Source organism: Schistocerca gregaria, chromosome 8 (genome assembly GCF_023897955.1).
Source record: "Schistocerca gregaria isolate iqSchGreg1 chromosome 8, iqSchGreg1.2, whole genome shotgun sequence".
Classification (NCBI taxonomy): domain Eukaryota; kingdom Metazoa; phylum Arthropoda; class Insecta; order Orthoptera; family Acrididae; genus Schistocerca; species Schistocerca gregaria.
In genome coordinates, this window is record NC_064927.1 from 293,724,510 (window position 1) to 293,746,020 (window position 21,511).

The 21,511-nt window shown below is 39.2% G+C and overlaps 1 protein-coding gene across 2 annotated transcripts in view; it reads right to left on the reverse strand.

Annotated features, from left to right (window-relative positions):
• Window positions 1-2,128: 2,128 nt before the first annotated feature.
• Window positions 2,129-21,511, reverse strand: part of LOC126284505 (rabankyrin-5) — a 499,589-nt gene continuing 480,206 nt past the window's right edge. For both annotated transcript variants that reach the window (XM_049983482.1, XM_049983481.1), the window contains exons 22-23: window positions 16,941-17,039; window positions 2,129-3,525 (exon numbers count right to left, since the gene is read on the reverse strand). In XM_049983482.1, the coding sequence (XP_049839439.1) occupies window positions 3,399-3,525; window positions 16,941-17,039 (226 nt within the window). In that variant the 3' untranslated portion in view covers window positions 2,129-3,398. The remainder of the gene's footprint in view (window positions 3,526-16,940; window positions 17,040-21,511) is intronic.

Genomic DNA, 21,511 nt, shown 5'->3' on the forward strand with positions numbered 1-21,511 from the left:
ATTTCCAACATGGTCAGTTGAAGTCCTAAACTGGCTATGCTACTGAGAAGGGAGTGATGAGGGAACATTACAAATTACTATTTTTATTTTTGGGTGTTTATAAAATGTTTGCTGCAATAATGTTGGCATAATAAAATTATTATGCTTTGGAAATTAACAAAAACGGGAAAATTGTTCTGTTGTTGTTGTTGTTGTTGTTGTAATTAAGATTTATTGTGTGCACAATAAGAAAATAAAATAAATGGAAAAATCCAAGTTAAATGAATGTTGATACACTTATAATGCAACAATCCTTGTAGCCCTCTTCTGTAATTTTGGAAACTGTTCTACTTGATGCAGTTGTTCCCCAGCAAAGAGTTTCATAGTTACTAACTGAATGTGTGTGTAAATAGCATGTAACTAAAAGGCACTGGTTATTATGTACTGTTGAAATGACTTTAAAGACATAATGCGTTAATGCTGTTTGCACATGTCTTAGTGTATACACACCACTTCAAGTGAGCATCAACCATTCCTACAAATTTTGTGTTTGTTATGCAGTCTATAGAGGTAGTTTCTGTGTTTGACAGTGCCATTTCCTCTCTTCAAACTGAAATGCAAGGCATTTGTTTTCTTTAAGTTCAATGTCATTTTATTGTATATTGACCAAGTGTAGACTTCCTTGAGAGGTTCATTTGCATACTCTGCAAAGACTTCTCGTTTTCTCAGTGACTATAATGTTGCTGTCATCAACAAAGAGGCTAATATTTTCCCTGTGACTAATGCTACGTGGGATACCCAAAGCAAACCGGAATTATTTAATAAAAGCTAGGTATTTTCAAATTGTTTAAAAAACAACTTTATCCCCTTCAAAATACTCTCCAATACAACTAATACATTTGACCCACCAGTGTTTCCACTGTTTGAAACATATTTTTTTTAGACTTCTTTAAAAATGGCTGACAGATCCTTAGTCATTTTTTCCTCGACTTCTTCAATGTTGTCAAATCTGTGTGCTTTCATGCCCCTTTTCATGTGTGAAAATAAGGAAAACTCGCACAGAGCCAGGTCAGGTGAGTAAGGCCGTGGGGCAATGGAACAATGCCATTTGTAGCCAAAAACTGTCTAACAGGATGGCTGTGTGTGCACAAGTGTTGTTGTGGGGGAAGAACCAGTCTTTTCGCTCCCAACTCTTTCAGTAAAATTCGCTAACCCAGCTCCAAGATCACCCATTAATCTCTTGACAGTTGATCAATTGCCTGTTGACAGTCTGTGAGCACAGGGTGTCGAATTTTTTTTTTTTTTTTTTTTTTTTTTTTCAATATTTTCGTTGGTTCAGGCAGCGAATGGAAGTCCAGAATGAGGTTTGTAATCAATTGACATGTCACCATTTTTAAATCAAGCAAACCACTCATAAATTTGAAATTTTCACATAGCATCATCTCTGTAAGCTGTTTTCCACATTTAAACAGCTTCAGCAGCATTTTTACTGAGTACAAAACAAAATTTCATGGCTGCAAGTTGTTCAGTTACACTTGCCATAATAAGAAACGAAACAAGAATAAAACAGAACAAGCTAGGTTGATAACACAGGTGGCAATGGACTGGCAATGAGTTGCACAACACATGTCAAATGGCAGAAATGTGTACTACACAAGCTCCACCCACAGGAATGTCATTCTGTTTCTTTTTTTTTTTTTACTCTCCCTTGTACTGGGAATTGTGCTGGCTGGATATACAATATCAATTTTTACAGACTACCTCTTCAAAGTGTACCAGTCCAACTTGTAGGTTGTCAGCATCGAATACTACATGGTTAATATGTACTCAATCAATCATCTGATGAATGGTGGCAACATGACACCTGCAAGTACAAACTGGTATGGATGAGCTTATGATATATGCCATGCCCTAAAAATCAATCCTGCTATCAGTATGAGAGATGCACCAATCTATATTATTTATTAAAAATTTTACTTGTCTTGATCCCAATATAACGTTACAAGCAGGTTATATTCAGTTTCGGTTGACTAGCAACAGCAGCAAACAGAAAAATTGGCTTTCAGGGTAAAAACTTTTAGAAGTACTAAAACATTAAAAATAGTAATGACATTTATCATCTTTACATTAAAATTAGAAACACATCATCATTGTTTCAAAAGTATGTAATATATTTTCCAACTATTTAATATAATTAAATACAATTTCGCTATTGTAAGAAAAAGAGTGGGACAAATAGAAGTGGACTGGAGAACAGAGTTCCAGGGCACAAAGAAACACAGCCGCTGGATTGATTTGGTAGGACTCAATCATTTTCTGGTGTGCGGGCATGATTCAGAATGTTTTTGACTTTTTCAAGACAGATCTTGTCAGATGCTATTTTCGGACTACGCATTGCATGGTACACTATTTCCACAAATTTGTTCTCACGTAACATTTCACAATGAACATGTGCTGCTCCACTGTGAGTACCATCTGTTGTGGTTGGCAGGAGGGCCAACACCGTGTTACTAGAGGAGGCTGAAAGACATGCGTTTTAGCTCACGCAGGCTGGTGTGAGGTCTGGAACAGGACAATGAAATTAAAATTTAGAAACTACGGACGTAGCTGGTGGAATACTTAACTTTAATCCATTAATGACGAATATCAGTCTGGACGGTACATATTTCACAATATCAATAGTAACGGATAATGGCGCCTTGCTAGGTCATAGCAAATAACGTAGCTGAAGGCTATGCTAACTATCATCTCGGCAAATGAGAGTGTAGAAGTCAGTGAACCATCGCTAGCAAAGTCGGCTGTACAACTGGGGCAAGTGCTAGGAAGTCTGTCTAGACCTGCCGTGTGGCGGCGCTCGGTCTGCAATCCCTGATAGTGGCAACACGTGGGTCCAACGTTTACTACCGGACCGTGGCCAATTTAAAGGCTACCACCTAGCAAGTGTGGTGTCTGGCGGTGACACCACACCATCATCCCCCCTTTGCACTGCTCTACACCACATACACGTAGTGTGTGCATTGTTGGTGTCATTATATGCATACATTCATGTTTAACTGTATCCATTCATCCAGGCCACTTTATTTACCCCATCCTGTACAAGGAAAAAGAGCGGAAATGAAATAAGGCTGAAGGCTCCCCCATCTCGAAAACACACACACACACACACCCACCCACCCACCCCCCCCCCCCCCACCCCCCCCCCCCCCCCCCCACACACACACACACACACACACACACACACACACACACCTACCTTTATAATCAAAATGATTAACATTCTTAGAGTTTTCAGTAATTAACAATTAATTCCAAGCAACATTATTCTAGCCAGCAAATGCAAATCAGAGAAAACAACATTACTGTATGTTGACATTATATACACAAAGGAATTGGGGGAAAGTGAACAGAAGTACTTCATTCTAACCAGGTCCCTGTAACACACTGAAGCATACAGTGCATACTCTGACGGGTTTGTTCAAACCAAACTTCAGGATAGGTACATCTCTGTCTGAACACTTGCTGCACAGGATTCGCCCACAGTGATTGCTGAAACACAGGCAAATAATTAAACACATCACAAAAATGCAGGTAAACAGAAATTTGAGAAATTACCATTTTACTTAATACTTCTTTTTCTACATGTTAAGATTTACATCACACACACACAGAGAGAGAGAGAGAGAGAGAGAGAGAGAGAGAGAGAGAGAGAGAGAGAGAGAGAGAGAGAGTACTGCAATTTTCTTTTCTTTTTCTGTCTTCTCAAATGGACATATAGTTACAGTTAGCCCTTTTTGCTACATCAGAACTAAACTTTAGCACATGCAAAGTTTATCATTAACGTCAGCATTTTAGTTGATGTCTCATATTACGTACTGCATTTAAATATAAGACAATGACCAATTCATCAATTAACCATCTGTTCAGAACCAACACTTTATCAGCAATTGCAGTGTCATAGCTTTGTGATCACAGATTGTGGCAGCAATATGAAACACAGGGCAATCAACATGATGCGTTCCAAATCGTGCTGACATTTAATGACAGTAGGGTAAAACTCTTAAGGACTTCTGGAAACACAACCTTGGTTTTCTGCCAGGTCACTTTGAGTGCTGCAAGTTTTGTTTCTTACTTTCTTCCACAGTTGTCTGTTTCATAGTAAACAGAATCTGGTTTCATCACATTGTGTTCTTGATGATGACTTCTTGTGCATATCACACTTTCTGAATTGCACGGTGAACATGTTGCTTATATTGTGCTTTATTTATGTTCACTTATCACGTTGGGTAAACGATTACATATTTGTTTTTGTTTTATTGCATAATGATCTGTGGACATTTGTTCCTGCTCAGGAATCTGTTTGTGAACTGCTCAATTTAAATGTGCTGTAAGTATTTTGCTCATATTCAACTTTATTTCTGTTCTTATCTGGTGCTCACATTTAATGGAGTACTCCATGACAGCAGTTTTGACAAACTGCTATTCAGCTTTATTACATCTTGTCACAGAATTAGTATGTATTTCTCCTTTGAATCTTTATCAAGCACGTCAGATTCATGATTATTAAATAAAATCCCAACCTCATTATAGATATACTATAAAATTCAGAAAGCACGGTTGGGAATCACTTGCTTAGATATGAGGCACCAACATCTTATCATGTCTCTTTTGAATAAAACCTTTTTGATTCTGTAGGCAGTCATCAATACAAGTAAAAATACTGTCCAGTTGTGGATTAGTGATGTCGTTTTATAGACTGTAAGTACTAATATTCAACAATGTAGGAAAAGAGAGAGTGCTATTTACCCTAAAGAAGACACATTAAATTGTGTAGAGGCACAATTGAAAGACACTTACATAAAGCTTTCGGCCACAGCCTTCATCAGCAGAAGAGAAGCACACACCACACATACACAAGCAAGCATACCTCATGTGCACATGACCACAAACTCCATCATCTCTGGCCAGAATGCCCGAGATGCTGGAGTTGGTGGTCATGCGTGCGTGAGGTGCGCTTGCTTGTATGTATGAATAGTGTTTGTTTCTTTTTTGCTGATGAACAGTGTGGCCAACAACTTTAGGTAAGTGTCTTAATTGTACGTGTCTGCTACTTCTTAAAATATTTTCTTTATGGTAAGTAGCAATCTATCTTTTCCTACATTGTTGATACTCCTACCTGAAGTTTCCATTGTTTGAGTACTAATATTCAGTTTGTCATTTACTACGAATAAAAATTTTATCCTACCATTCATGCTAAACTTCGCAAGTTTACAAGTTCTCTCATCATAATGAATGAATGTAGGCACTTTTGCATAAGCAAGAATATATTTAGGTATTACCTTAATGGTGATATACTCCTTATTAGAATTAATGTTATTGGAGATCTTTGGTTTACAGTTTGTTTTTGCTGTACATATAAGTGGTTCTTGGTGTCTGGCTATCTACAACAACAGGTGGTGATTCAGCTTTGTTACAGGTAGTTAACACAGGGCGAATCACCTAAAATGTGCACTCCAAATGTTGCGGAAACGGAAAGTTCTATTGACTTGCAGTACTACTTAAAAAGACTATTTTGTGTGCGAAAATACACTTTTTAAATGAAATGAAGCCTACTGACATTAACTAACTAAAATTATGGTAAATTGCAATGTCATTGGTGTTTGTTGCCTGATCCTACTGTGAGTCATTTATGAGATATTGTATTTTGAAAAGTTTCCACAGCAATACTTGCTTGTGATATTCTACCCAGGTAAAATGTTGTTATGTTTGCTTTTGCTTACAGTGTGTTGTTGTCTCCCCCTCCCCCCCCCCCCCCCCCTCCATGCACTGTGACTTGCTAATCAGTTAGTGTGTCACTGTCCAAGCACCAGTCATCAATGTATGATGGGATTTAGCAGTGTGGAAAAACCCGACATGCTCATAATGTATGGAGAGTGTAGGAAGAATGCAGTCTGGTCTTGTAGGATGTATGTGGCACGATATCCCAATAGATGTTAACCATGTCGGCAATTATTTGTCATCCTCTTCAACCAGTTACGTGAAACTGGTAGTGTAGCACCTATACAATCTAACACAAGGAAAAAAGCGATGACAGAGGAGGGGGAAATGGATGTTCTTGGCGCTGTTGTAGTTGATCTGAATGTTAGTTACTGTACAATCGCACGAGGAAATGGCACGAGTTGGGCAGGTGTCCTACACATTCTCCATCAACATAGGTTCCATCCCTATCACATTCCTCTCCATCAAGGGCCACATGGAAATGATTATGAGAATTATGTTAACTTTTGTATGTGGGCATTAAGACAGGATACTCCAGATGTATCATGTATCTCGTTTAGTGATGAAGTCACATTTAGCGATCATGGCCAGGTAAACCGCAAAAACATGCACTATTGATCTGCTGACAATCCTCGTTAGCTTTATGAGGTGGAACATCAGCATCCACAGACTGCAAACATGTGGTATGGGATAGTGTACCATCAGGTCATACACCTGATTTTCATAGCTTTGCTGCTTCTTTTCACTGACAGGTTCCCAACTGGCACATTACTGACCTCCCTACACCTGTTTTGGCAACTGGTTTCTACACTCCCCATCCATAGCATTCTTTGATGTTTGTATCAACTTATCTTATTTGTTATTAATATGTAGGATTTTATATATTTGTTAACATACAAGTGATGATGTAAATAAAATAGAAAGAAACTTCCACATGGGAAAAATATATTAAAAACAAAGATTCCAAGACTTACCAAGCGGGAAAGCACCGGCAGACAGGCACATGAACAAAACACACAAACACACACACAGAATTACTAGCTTTCGCAACCGATGGTTCCTTCTTCAGGAAGGAGAGGGAAAGACGAAAGGATGTGGGTTTTAAGGGAGAGGGTAAGGAGTCATTCCAATCCCGGGAGCGGAAAGACTTCCCTTAGGGGAAAAAAAGGACAGGTGTACACTCGCACACACACACATATCCATCCGTGTATGTGCGGATGGATATGTGTGTGTGTGTGTGTGTGTGTGTGTGTGTGTGTGTGTGTGTGTGTGCGAGTGTACACCTGTCCTTTTTTTCCCCTAAGGGAAGTCTTTCCGCTCCCGGGATTGGAATGACTCCTTACCCTCTCCCTTAAAACCCACATCCTTTCGTCTTTCCCTCTCCTTCCTGAAGAAGCAACCATCGGTTGCGAAAGCTAGTAATTCTGTGTGTGTGTTTGTGTGTTTTGTTCATGTGCCTGTCTGCCGGCGCTTTCCCGCTTGGTAAGTCTTGGAATCTTTGTTTTTAACATACAAGTGATATGCATTTACATTCTCATCTATGTTTTACGGCACCTATAGTTGCACAATTTGTTTTATTACTTCATCTTACTTTTACCCCCATTCCTTTTCTTGTATCTTTAAAGGACTATAGTACTATGAATGCATACACCACATTATTTTGGTGTTTGCTAATGATGCAGCAATTCCAAGTATGTATCATTTTTGTCTTCAATCAAACAATGGAAAATCCAGGATGGAATGTAACAATATTGTGAAAAGGAAACTTGCTACTCACCATATAGCGGGGAGATGCCGAGTCAACTCAGTTGCTCAAGACTGCAGCCATGTGTGTGGGAGTTGTGTTTGCATGAGTGTGTGTGACTGTTGATGAAATCTTCTTCCTGGTAGCTGCGTTGAAAATCCGCAACGTTTCAATGAGTGTCATTCTCATCATGTTCGGGCGAAGAGGATGAGAATGACACTCGTTGAAACATTGCAGATTTTCGACACAGCTACCAGGATGGAAGCTCAAGAAGATTTCATCAGCAGTATACACCGGGAAAGCCTACATTCACATATGTGTATGTCTGTGTTTATCGTCTAATTTTGATGAAGGTCTTACTGGCCAAAAGCTTTATTTGCGACAGTTTGTCTTTAATTTTTTAAAACTTTTCCTTCTTAAGTTTTCGAATTACCTCATCCAGCTTGTGCTTATTTATAGTATATTTTTCTGTAGTTTTCTGAAGACGGGAACTGTGTGTCTGAAACTTGTATGGAAATAAAACTTCTTTTGTGCAAGTTGTTGCTGATTTTTTCAACAGTTTCTGGAGACAGATAAAGGACTAGAAATTTTAATTATTTTACTGTATGAAACAATGTGAAATAAGGGAAACGTAACCACCTACCTATAGTGGATCCAGGTGTGAAGTATAGAAAAATATACCAAAGAACAGTATTCACACTAACTTTCAAGCTCTTGTTCTTAATTATTATAAAAGTACACACATTCACACAATTAACCACACCAGACACCCAAACAAGTACTCCCATGGCTGCAGCGAGATTTATTATCTATTATTGAAAGTTGACTGGACTGGTGGTGCAGAGGGAATAGGAAAGGATGCATGAGGCAAGGACAGGCTAGTGGGAATGACCGAGATAGCTCTTTCAATAAATGAGTCAGTGGTTGCACAAAACAGATAAAGAATTCACTGGATACAGCATATATATGAGAGAGAGAGATACAGCATATATATGAGGGGGGAGGGGAAGGAAGAGAGAGAGAGAGAGAGAGAGAGAGAGAGAGAGAGAGAGAGAGAGAGAGAGAGCATATATATGAGGGGGGAGGGGAGAGAGAGAGAGAGAGAGAGAGAGAGAGAGAGAGAGAGAGAATGCCTACATTGGGAGGGCAGTAGGGGAAGAATGGTGAGAGAAGGCAGTGCACTATTTGGATGGGCAAGGAGTGACGTAGACAGAAGGAGTGGAAAGGTAAGGTGAAGCGGACAGACAATTCTCACCTGCACAGTTTAGAAAAAGTTGCGTGTGAATGGAGTATCCAAACAGACTGGTTAGTGATGCACTTGTCGAAGTCATTTGTGTTGGGGTGTGCAGCACGTTTGGCAACTGAACGATCAAGTTTGCAGTTCACTATAGTTTGGCAGAGCCATTAATGTGAGTAGGCATTTGGTTGCCTCTCATGTAACACAGAGAGTGATGTACAATATGTGCACAATATCCGCTATATAAGATGGCTGCTTTCACTCATGACACTGCTTTTTATTGGGTAGAAATAACTGGTGACTGAAAGGCAGTAGAATGTGGTAGGTGGGTGTCTGGGACAGTTCTTGCGCCTGGGCCGACAACAAGGGAATGACCACAAGGGTTCCCTCGGAGCCCTTATTCACTAGAAAAAATAGTATCAGCTTTGCCCCCCTCCCCCCCAGCCTATTGTTATTAATAAAAATAGTCATATTTTATATTTTTTCCTTATTATGTTTACCAAACTCAATTTAAAAAGATTTTATGCAGCAGAAGCCAAAAATAACATGACTTATTATAATGAAAATACAGAGCAAATTTTTTATATTTATCACAATTTAAATTAAAAAGTTCAGTGTAAGGGATGAGCTTGCTTTTGAGAACAAAGTTTCTCAAGATGTGGAGGAATAGCAGAAAGTACTACTCAAAGTTCTTTGTTTACATTTAGCTTTGAACTGTAGTTAAACTTCATAGCTGACAAATCTGAAAATCCAGTCTCACACAAGTATTTTACTGCAAAAGGAATCAGCATCTTCATTGCATTTTGGCTTAGCATTGGGAAGTCCTTGCTAATATGTATCCAAAATTCCAACAAAGACACTTCATTAAATTTACTCTTCAGTGAAATATTACAAGTGATTTCAAGAAGTTGTTCTTGTTGTTCTATATTTAGAAATAATGGTCCATGTGTATTTATGAATGGATTTTTAACCCAATTAAATTTATCAAAATCGTAGCTGAAATATTTCTCAAAGTGAACTTTTAATGTTTCAAGATGATGAAGAAAGCAAGCTTTTATCACCATTGGAAGTATCGGATTATCTGTATCCTCTAACAGTGACACTGCAGGAGGGAACATATCTTGTATGCCACTCTCCATTCGGTTTTGCCACAGTTCTAATTTCTTTATGAACACCTTCACTTTTTCATTCCAAGATAGTACATTAGCCTGATTACCTTGAAGTGAAGTGTTAAGAATATTTAGTTTCTCAAAAATACCAGTGAGGTAAGCCATTTTAAGTTAAAAATCTCCATTGTTGAAACAGTCTGCCGAACAGTGACTTCTCTCCTTTCAAAAACAGAATACCTCATTCCTCAGTTCAAAAATTCTTTTCAATACTTTACCCCTTGAAAGCCATCGAGCCTTACTAAAAAAGAGCAACTGAGTGTGTTCAGCACCCATCTCCAAACATAGCACTTTCAAAAGCCTCGAAGGTATAGATTTTGCCTTAATAATATTAGCTGTTTGTATAACTGTTTGCAGAACTTCATGAAGGGGTGGAATAAGTTCTTTAGTGGCCATAGCCCCCTGATGCACCATGCAGTAAGCATACAGCATCATGAGCTACAGCTTTAACTTTCGCTTGCAATCCACCACAAATTCCAGACACCGAGCGAGCTTCATCTGTGCATACTCCAATGTACCTATTCCATGTTATACACTAGTTTGATTGAAAAAAGTATTGAGTGTGTCCAAAAGGCTTTCAGCTGTAGCTGCTTTCAGTATTGGCTCACACAGAAAAGAAATTCCTCTCAAATGTTAAATTCATCAACAAAATGAGCATAAGCAATCAAATGAGCGTCTTTATGAATGTAAGTTGCTGCATCCACTTGAAATGCAAAATAGATATTGGGCAATTTATCGATTAACTGCTCGAGTAAATCGTCAAAAATGTCAAAAATTTTTCTACGCACTGTCATTAGAGACAGTAATACTTTTCAACTGTTGAGCAAATGAGTCACCAAACATTGTTGATACTATATCAATCGCTGCTGGTAAAACCAGAGTTTCCGCAACCATGTGTGGTTTCTTGCATTTAACAACACTACGAGGAATCTGGTAAGAGGCTAAGAAGGCCTTAGATGTCACATTCATTGTTTTAGCAAAGTTCCTCTGGGTAGATAATAAAACATTTAGTTTCCTGAAAAAAAAAAACTTTTGGTTTTTCTGTTAATTCTGGACGTTTGGTTTCCAGATGTCTCTTTAACTTCTTAGGTTTCAAACTATAAGCACCTAAAATCATTAAACAACCTACACACTGCAAACGTGTTTGTAGTTTTTGTGAAGCCTAGCAATAAAGAGTTCTCATCATACCTCCTTATTTTCACTTTTGGAGTATCTCCCTCCTCTCCTCCAGTTGACAGACCACTGCTGTCTCGATGTTTGTGACTAATCAGGAACTGCTTCATACTGCAGTCAAGTCTTCCTCATAAAGTCTGTAATTATAAGACTATAATCATAGTCGTCACTATAAGAATGCATTGAGATACATGAGCCAAACCTCACACCGCGCAGCAATGGTGCAGGCGACCAACGGTATTGCGCCGACTGTCAAAGACAGCAACGCCACCTAGGAACAAAGCCTATTCAGCTCACATGTGTAGGCTTTGATCCTCCGTGGCGCTGAAGGAAGCCGTGCAGCTTGACCGATTATTTCAAACAATGCTGAAAATGTGACAGCAGTTTCATTGTCGTCGACCACATCTCACGTTAACACCGAGGTCGGGCGAAATTCAAACTAGGTCAGTGGCATGCCGTTTGTTTGACAAAAGATAAACCTAATTGTTTGTTACTGAGAATTTTTTCTTCCCCCTCCCCCCTAACATAATGCACCCCCTACTTGGGGTCACACCCCACAGTTTGAGAACCCCCTGCTATAATACCATTGCATGTGTGAGCCCTCTAACCAACTATAGTGATGCACTTCTGAGCATTATTCCGAGGACAGGGCCCATTTATTCAATACAGGTTGCACTAGTAGGCTTGCTGCAGTTCCAGAGATGTAGCACATTTGTCTGATGTTTTAAGTTCTGCTCTAGTTATTTTACTGATGATGGTTTTATATTTTTTGATGCCAATTTAGTGCAGGAGGATAGGGGACTTCTATTATTTACCCTTACAGTGATTTTAAGAACATTATCTATTGAAAGGTACCAGTTTGTCACCTGAAGATGCGACTATAACGCCGCAAAACTAGTCACGGGTGATTTTAATGCAGCAGTTACAGATTTCATCAGTTGAAATGTATTCTCGCACCTGTGGATGTTCTTCATACAAAGTGACTTGTCTTTTACTTCAGTTATGATTGTTGCAGGATTTTCAGTTTCCTGTCTCAAGTCTACTGGAAAGTTCTACTGACTTTGCACCAACTACAAAACTACATTCTGAATGCTAGTGATGGATGTGTAATCTATATGAAAATTAAACGATGGAAACTCCAAGTTGAAATATCAACAACATAATGAAAAGATAGATTACTACTCACCATGAAGATGGCATGTTGAGTTGAAGACAGGCACAACGAAAAAACAGTTGCCCATTAGCTTTTGGCCGAAGCCCTCTGTGGAAAAGGAAACACACACACAACATTCATTCACACAAGCAAGCACACCTCATGCACACATGGCCACCAGCTCCAGCAGCTCAGACCGGAATGCAACTATCTCACATAGAACAGAAGCAACAAGTGGATTAAGTGGAGAAGGGGAAGGATAGCAGGATATGGGTTGGGGGAGACAAGTGAGCTGTCCGGCAGAGCGTGCAGGGATTATGTTGGTGTATCATCGGGAGCCTGTGGGGCAGAGAAGGGGAAAGACGACCGGGTGTGTTGGCAGAGGGCAGCATATAAAGAGGGTTTGGGGACAAGAATATGGAGGAGGTGTTAGGACATAGGCGGTGGAAACTGTTGGGTGGAGGGTATGAAGACAATAGGTTACTATAGGTTGAGACTGGGATAATTTTGGAAGTGGAGAATTTGTTGTAAGGATAACTTGCATCTGTGCTATTCCAAAAAGTAAGTGGTGAAGGAGAGGATCCCGATGGCCTTATTTATGAAGCAGCCAATGAAATCATGCATGTTATGTTCAGCTGCATGTTGTGTCACTGTGTGGTCTCCTTTGCCCTTCGCCACAATTTCGTCATTGGCCATTCAACCTTGTGAACACCTGGTTGGTAGTCATACCAATATAAAAAGCTGTGCAATGATAGCAGCAGAGGTGGTATATGAAAGCTCCTTTCACAGGTGGCCCGGCCTCTGATGATGTAGGATAAGCATGTGACAGAACTGAAATGGGATTTACTGGGTGGGGGGATTGTGCAGGTCTGGCATGTAGGTCTTCCACAAGGACATGACTCCTGTGGCAAGAGTTTCAGGTTCAGGTTGGAAGTGGCATAGCAATGGACTAGGATGTTGTGGAGGTTTGCTTGCATGACGGACCACCACTTTAGGAGGGGTGGGAAGGATCTTCAGTAGGATGTCCCTAATTTCATGGCATGATGAAAGGTAATCAAAGCCCTGACTAAGGGCATGGTTTATTTGTTCCAGTCTAGAATGATAATGGGTGATGAAGGTGGCACTCCTTTGTAGCAGGTTCTTGGGGACGGTATGAGGATAGGGGCTTTTTGGGAGAAATGGGACGGGCAATGTGTTTGCAGACAAAACCTGGGGGGTAATGCCTATCTGTGAAGGCCCTGATGAGATCCTCAGTATAATGGGCAAGGGAGTTCTTGTCACTGCAGATAAGCAGTGGGATTTTTTGAGGTGGAAGTGGTGGCAGCTGTTTGTGGTTGTTGGGTTTAACATGGGATAGAGGTGTAGATGGAGCCATCAGAGAAGAGAAGATCAATGTCCAGACTGGGTGTATTGGTGTTCAGTCCAGATCATGAAGATATCATGAATGAACCTGAAACAAACTGGAGTTTGGAATTTTGGGAGGCTAGAAAGGACTTCTGTAGAAAGCCCACAAACAGGATGGCAAAGGAGGATAGCACGTGCATGCCCAAAGCTGTGCCATATGGACTTTTTTTGAATACCTTTCTTTCAAAAGAGAAGTAGTAGTGAGTTGTGATAAAGTTAGTACGTTGTATGAGGTATGGAGTCTGAAAGACTGTGGGAAATGTAACAGTGTAATAGCACTAAGACCACAGGGATGAGGTGGGTGTTGGTGTACAATAAGTAGATCAACAGCGACGGGTAGAGATTCAGGAGGTAAGGGGCTGGTGACAGTGGAGACTCAGTGAAGTAAGTTGTTGATATCTTTGATATGGGAGGCTAGATTATGGCCAATTAATTGGAGGCATTGTCCGATGAGGACCGAAATTCTTCCAGGGGGGGGGGGGGGGGCACAATAAATAGCTACAATGGGTCATCGAGGATCATTGGGTTTGTGGATTTTTGGGGACCATGTAGAAGTTGGGTGTGCAAGGTTCCAGAGGTGAGGAGGAAAATGGATTCAGGGAAGAACCTAAGGCTTTAATTACAGAACTGGAGGCTATGTGGGACTTCTGGGATAGTACCACTATGGCAAATTTCATATGTGGAGGAGACACATAATTGACAGTGGCCTTCTGCTAGGTAATCATTGAAATTCTTAACAACAGAGGTAGAATGTTTAGATAAGGATTTGTTTTGGGGTTTTGTATGGCTGTCCTTTCTTCTGCTGAAAGGTTGGTACCCTGAAGCAGGGATCTGGAGAAGGATAGTGAGGCCAAATTGGAGGTATGGAATTCCTGGAAGGTAATCAAGGGGTGGATGGGTGGGTCGGAGGGGGGGGGGGGGTGATGGTGTTTGGTCTTATGGCATTATGAACTGGGAGATGTGTGGTTCAATGTTGGCATTAGGTTTGCTTTCGTTGGAGGGAATGATGCCAAAGAAGCATTTCCACTGCAAAGATCAGGAGAAGGAGAATAGATCTTGGACAAGTCCAACGAGGTTAAATTTGGTGTAGTGCTAAAGATGAAGCCTTTGGATAGAACTAACATCTGTGGGGCTGAGGATTTTAGTCGAAACAGCATTACAGGAATGTTTTAGCTTTATTTGGTGGAGTGTGTATAGGGAGTTTTGGGGGATGTGGCAAGTCTGAAAGGTCAGCTAGACAGCAGGTTGGGTAACTTATCGAGGTGGTGTCTGGAATGCTCCTCCTGCAGCTGGAGAGTAATGAATTCAATTTCAAAGATATGATGTTTGAAGCAGGGATTGCATGGTAATAGTATCTTGAGAAGAAAACAGAGGTGGCTCTGGGATGTCTGCGCCATGGAGCTGTGTTTTTGCTGTACCAGGTTTTTGAGGGCCAGACACTAGCAAAATCTGAAAAGGTGAAGGTCATTGTGAAAGGAATGGAATTTTTATGATTCGGCTGATTTGGGGGGGGGGGGGGGGGGGTCCATGGGGTTTAGGAAGCATTTACATCTACATGACAAGTCATGGGATACCTGCTAATATGATGTCAGGCCCCCTTTTGCCCGGCATAGTGCAGTAATGTGACATGGCATGGTTTCAACAAGTCATTGGAAGTCCTCTGCAGAAATACTGAGACATGCTGCCTCTACAGCTGTCGATAATTGCGGAAGTGTTGCTGATACACAATATTGTGCATGAACTGACCTCTTGATTGTGTCCCATACATGTCTGATGAGTGTCACGTCAGATCATCTGGGAAGCCAAATCATTCACTCAAATTGTCCAGAATGTTGTTCAAATCAATCACGAACACAATTGTGGTACGGTTACAGGGTGCACTGTCATCCATAAAAATTCAGTTGTTTGGGAACATGAAGTCCATGAATGGCTGCAACTGGTCTCCAAGTAGCTGAACATAACCACTTCCAGTGAATGCTTGATTCAGTTGGACCACTACATTCCATGTGAACACAGCCCACACCATTATTGTGCCACCACTAGCTTGCATTGTGCCTTGTTGGCAACTTGGGGTCCATAGCTTTGTGGGGTCTGCAGCACAATTGAACCCTACATCAACTTTTACCAACGGGCAAACAGAACTAATTTGGCCACGTCATGGTTTCCCAGTCAGCTAGGGTACAACTGATAAGATCACGACCTCAGGAGTGGTGCTACAAATTTCATCATAAATTAACACCTGTTATTAATGACAAATACCATGAAAGAGTCAATGTAATTGTAAGAATTCCTATGTTCCTGAAGAGGCTACTGCAAAATATTTGGTTATAAATTTCACACAATAATCTTTCTACCTACCTCTGTAGAATAAACACTTTGTTTCACCTTAGGTACAATTTCTCTGAAAATTATGCTGCAGGACAGTATTCAGTGAAAGTGTGCTAGAAATTCTTTCTAAAGGCCAACACAGTGTGAGAGATTTCTACATGTAAAATTGCCAGAACTGAGCCTCCTGGTTGAGGCATCCACATGCTGGCGTCCCCTACATTTATTGTTCATCTGGAAGAACTTCACAGTTGGAGCCTCATTCAGTGTATGCCCACTGGTCTCTATTTCTGGTACCTGTAATTCATTCCGATAATACGAGTTTTTTATAATATGACTTTCTGTAAGAATAGAGTTAAGCTATTGTCCGAGAACCAATTGTAAGCCTGTCCCATTATTCTCCCAACGATGTCTGGTATGTACATGTTTGGAGCCTCTATCAATATAGTTACTTCATTAAGAAACATTACAGATTTTTTAGAGTCCACCAATTCCACAGGTAAATGATGTACATATACCAAGAACAGAAGTCGGCAAAGCATCAAACTTTGTGGCTTACCACATTTAGTTTTCCCCCATCATGAATTTAATCTTATTGCTATTGTATCATTTGCTAATATGAGCCTATTCTATTGTTAAAGTATGACTATCAATGCAAGAGGAAGGCAATTAATGCCATATCATTTTTGTTTCCCTGGCAGAATATTGTGTTGTATATAAACAAGGACCATGGGAAAATCACATTTGAGTGTATGAAATCAAATATTGCCTGCACAGAGAAACATTTATGGAATCCAGGAACAGCAGGCATTAAATGGTTAGCCCATGGCGTGTTTTTGTGTGCAAGCATGCTACAGAATAATGCATGTTCTGTTCACTATTGTAGCTAAAAGATGAATTATAATTTTGGATATATTTGCTAGTCAATTCTAATGCATCATAAATATGTTACCAATCCACATTAACTTTGGAATTGTTACTTACCAGTGATGTTTATGAACACTCACTCCAAATTTAATTCCACACTCCAAGCAAATGTCACCTTCTGTAAAACGTGGCTCCCGGGATAAATTATCCAGCAAACTGCAAAAATAATTCATTTATGCAATCTTTTTTTATATAAATCATATTTGAACAAATTAATCAGAGAGTAGGATGATACTTTGAGCAGTGTCACACTATTTATTGGCATTGATTAATTAATGTGTGGCACAACTACAAGAGTGACGGCAGAAACCAATAATGTCAAATTACCTTCTTGTGATCTAATGAGAATAAGAATGTGCCAATCTGGGAGTCACACTACTACTTCTAGAGAGATTGTGTCAATCATTATTGGAAACCTGTGTGTTTATTTTAATATTCATTCATCCAGGAATTGTGTTTTGTACATTCTATTAAGAACAAAGAACAACAATCTTCTGGGAAGTGGACCAAGACAAGATGTGCATTATAGAAAGACAATGAAACCACAAAAACTTAATTTACTTGTAATGCCATGCACAGATTGCAACTTGTATTGGTTAGTACTAGTTGTGCTTACTGTAAACTAATAAATTAAAAGGAAAGCCATTAGCCTGAAAAGCTACCAGTTTACTAGTTCCATTGGTATCTCGATATTTACTTGATTACACTAATATTTTCAAAGATAATGATTACCCACTTCTTTAAGAACAGAGGTTTGTTTACAATAACTCTGTTGTTTTCATGTATTTATACAATTAATACATTCCCTTGGCATGAAACTAACAGAACAATGCCCCCCCCCCCCCCCCCCCACACACACACACACATTCATTCATTCCATGAAAAGAATGAATACAAAAGAATTGTGTAGAAGTAGTAAGTGACTGACAAAGTCAAAAGCTTTGGTCAAATCACAAAACATACCTGTGATCTTTTTACCCTTCTCTAAAGCAGATCTTATCTTTTCAGTGAATTCCCTGATAGCATTTATTGTATTTTTCCCCTTTTGAAATCCTAACTGAATTTTAACTATAATATTGTTTTCTATAAGAGAGTTTTCAATTTGTTTTGCAACAATCTTTTCTTTTCGATTTTATTTTTACAATGTTTAGATGTGTAAGTTTGCTACCTCAACAAAACAGAAGAGACAGTTGCAATCAAAGTTGAGAAACAATTGCATGAAGAACAGTCTAGCTTCAGGGAGACAAAGGTATGAGTGATGCAACTGAACTGTTACAGATGATTGAGGAAAGATTCCTAGAAAGAGGTAGCAATGTTTGTGCAGCCTTAACAAATATTTCTGATCACATGTTTCATGCAGCATCACTATTTATGTGAAACATTATTTTGTTTTTCATCATAAGCAAAATGTATTTTTCCCCTTTAATGGAATTTTATGTGTCCGTACAACCCAGCAGTCCTAAATTAGTACTGGTTTACTGGTATGACATTACACTTTCTTCAATCAGCAAAAGTAACTGTGAATAAAATGTAGTTCAGTGAACAACAGTAATAGGAGCAGAGACTATACAGAGCCTATAAATACACTTTACAACAAGGACAACAAAACACAGTGACTTAGCAGTGATGCTGTTTTGCAGTAGCATGGAAGACCACGTGGCATGGACCAGAACAGGCCCAGGACAAAAATGGCAAGTTAAGTAAATAATAACATAATAAAGAAATGTCCAAGAGAGAAAATATCATTAAGTCAAATGTTCCATTAGCCCAATTTAGCGTAATTTTGGACGTCTATCAAAGAGGGGTAGAAAATTCCATTTTGCTTGTAATAAAAAACAAATTATCTTTTCAATTGACAATGATATTGCATGAAACACATGATCAACGGTACTTGTGGTTGTGCACACTGTAAAAAGTAAATCACAAAAATCTACCCCAGAAATAATACGTGGGGTTTTGTACTTGGAATAAACTGCATTTAACTTTTGTTGACTTCACCACAGAGCTACCTGCCCAGAACACACAAAGAAAGGGCTCTGGGGAACACTCGCAAATCTTTTTACACAATTTGGATTTTTTCTTTGAACAGTAACAACTAGTCTGTGTTAGTCTGAAAAACTGTGAACAGAAAAGAGCAGAAAAAACAATTGGTCTTAAAGAGAAAAAGATTGTCAAACTATGAGTAACAGAAATGTTGGAGAAGCTAGACGAAAATATAAAAAAACAACCACACAAAAGAAGGAAGGAAAAGATATATAGTTCTAAGGAACTCCAAATGCAATCTGTTAGACCCAGAGCAGAATGGCCAAAGCAGAAACTGGAAAGAAAAGGGAGGTACAATTTAATGTCTTGGGAAATAAATAACTTGGACAGAATGAATAGGAGAGTGAACATTATGTGAATGATAAAAGATGAGAACAATAATAATAATAATAATAATATAATATGAATAATAATAATTATTATTATTATTGCAGAAAATCCAGGAATAATAAATGAATGGAAGAAGTAACTGGAAGAAATATAGGACGCAAGAGATCATCAAGATATGTCGGTCACAAAGGTGAAAAAGAATTACTTTAAGAGGACAAAGAATTTCCAGTTTCTACGGAGAAAGTGAGATGCCATTAGAAAAATAATTGTGGAAAATCAACTGGTGGAAGTGGGGCTCCAATTGAACTCATCAAAGGTTTAAGCCAAGTTAACGCTTTATGAAAAAGGTGAGTGGCCCGACTTCACAGAAATTATGAAAGCACCAATTCAAAAGAAAACAAATGCAGCAAAAGTATGGAATTGTTGTTATTGTGGTCTTCAGTCCTGAGACTGGTTTGATGCAGCTCTCCATGCTACTCTATCCTGTGCAAGCTTCTTCATCTCCAAGTACCTACTGCAACCTACATCCTTCTGAATCTGCTTAGTGTATTCATCTCTTGGTCTCCCTCTACGATTTTTTGCCCTCCACACTGTCCTCCAATACTAAATTTGTGATCCCTTGATGCCTCAGAACATGTCCTACCAACCGGTCCCTTCTTCTTGTCAAGTTGTGCCACAAACTCCTCTTCTCCCCAATTCTATTCAATATCTCCTTATTAGTTATGTGATCTACCCATCTAATATTCAGCTTTCTTCTGTAGCACCACATTTCGAAAGCTTCTATTCTGTTCTTGTCCAAACTATTTAAAGTCCAAGTTTCACTTCCATACATGGCTGCACTCCATACAAATACTTTCAGAAACAACTTTCTGACACTTAAATCTATACTCAATGTTAACAAATTTCTCTTCTTCAGAAATGCCTTCCTTGCCATTGCCAGTCTACATTTTAAATCTTCTCTACTTCGACCATCATCAGTTATTTTGCTCCCCAAATAGCAAAACTCCTTTACTACTTTAAGTGTCCCATTTATTAAACCTAATTCCCTCAGCATCACCCGACTTAATTTGACTACATTCCATTGTCCTCGTTTTGCTTTTGTTGATGTTCATCTTATATCCTCCTTTCAAGACACTGTCCATTCCTTTCAACTGCTCTTCCAAGTCTTTTGCTGTCTCTGACAGAATTACAATGTCATCGGCAAACCTCAAAGTTTTTATTTCTTCTCCATAGATTTTAATACCTACTCCGAATTTTTCTTTTGTTTCCTTTACTGCTTGCTCAATATACAGATTGAATAACATCGGAGAGAGACTACAACCCTATCTCACTCCCTTCCCAACCGCTGCTTCCCTTTCATGCCCCTTCACGCTTATAACTGCAATCTGGTTTCTATACAAATTGTAAATAGCCCTTTCGCTCCCTGTATTTTACCCTTGCCACCTTTAGAATTTGAAAGAGAATATTATCAAAAGCTTTCTCTAAGTCTACAAATGCTACAAAGGTATGTTTGCCTTTCCTTAATCTTTCTTCTAAGATAAGTCGTAAGATCAGTATTGCCTCACTTGTTCCAATATTTCTACGGAGTCCAAACTGATTGTCTCCGAGGTTGGCTTCTACCAGTTTTTCCATTTGTCTGTAAAGAATTCGTGTTAGTATTTTGGAGCTGTATGGAATTATATTCCATAATATAAGCAATAAGTTTGCTACCTCCATGGCAAAAAGAATAATGAATACACAGCTGCAATCTAAAGTTGAGAAGGAATTTGATGAACAGTTGGCTTCAGGAAGGGCAAAGGTGGTAGGATTGGAGAATCCTGGTCTGAGGAATAATGGTCATACCTAAGGGGTGCACATATGCAGGTATCTAATCACAGACAAATACTTTCATACTGCGACCTATACACTTAAGTGATATTGTTCAGGAATAAGTATGATTGTTTTTAGATATATTTTTCCCACGTGGAATGTTTCCCTCTATTATACATATTCAAAATCAGCACCATAACAAACACAAGACCAACGATGAACAAATGAGCAAAGACAACATAACACCTCCCACTGAGTGTGTTGCCAGAAGGGTCTGCTCAGATCACATTTTGCCACGTTTTGTGTAAGTGCATGTAAGGTGAAGTAGTGAGCAGAAATTTGTGAAAAACTGAGAGAAAACAATGCACTAAATAATAGTTGATTCAGACACCAACCAGGGACAAATTTAAGTACAGAAATGTACATAACCTCTACCCTCAAAACAG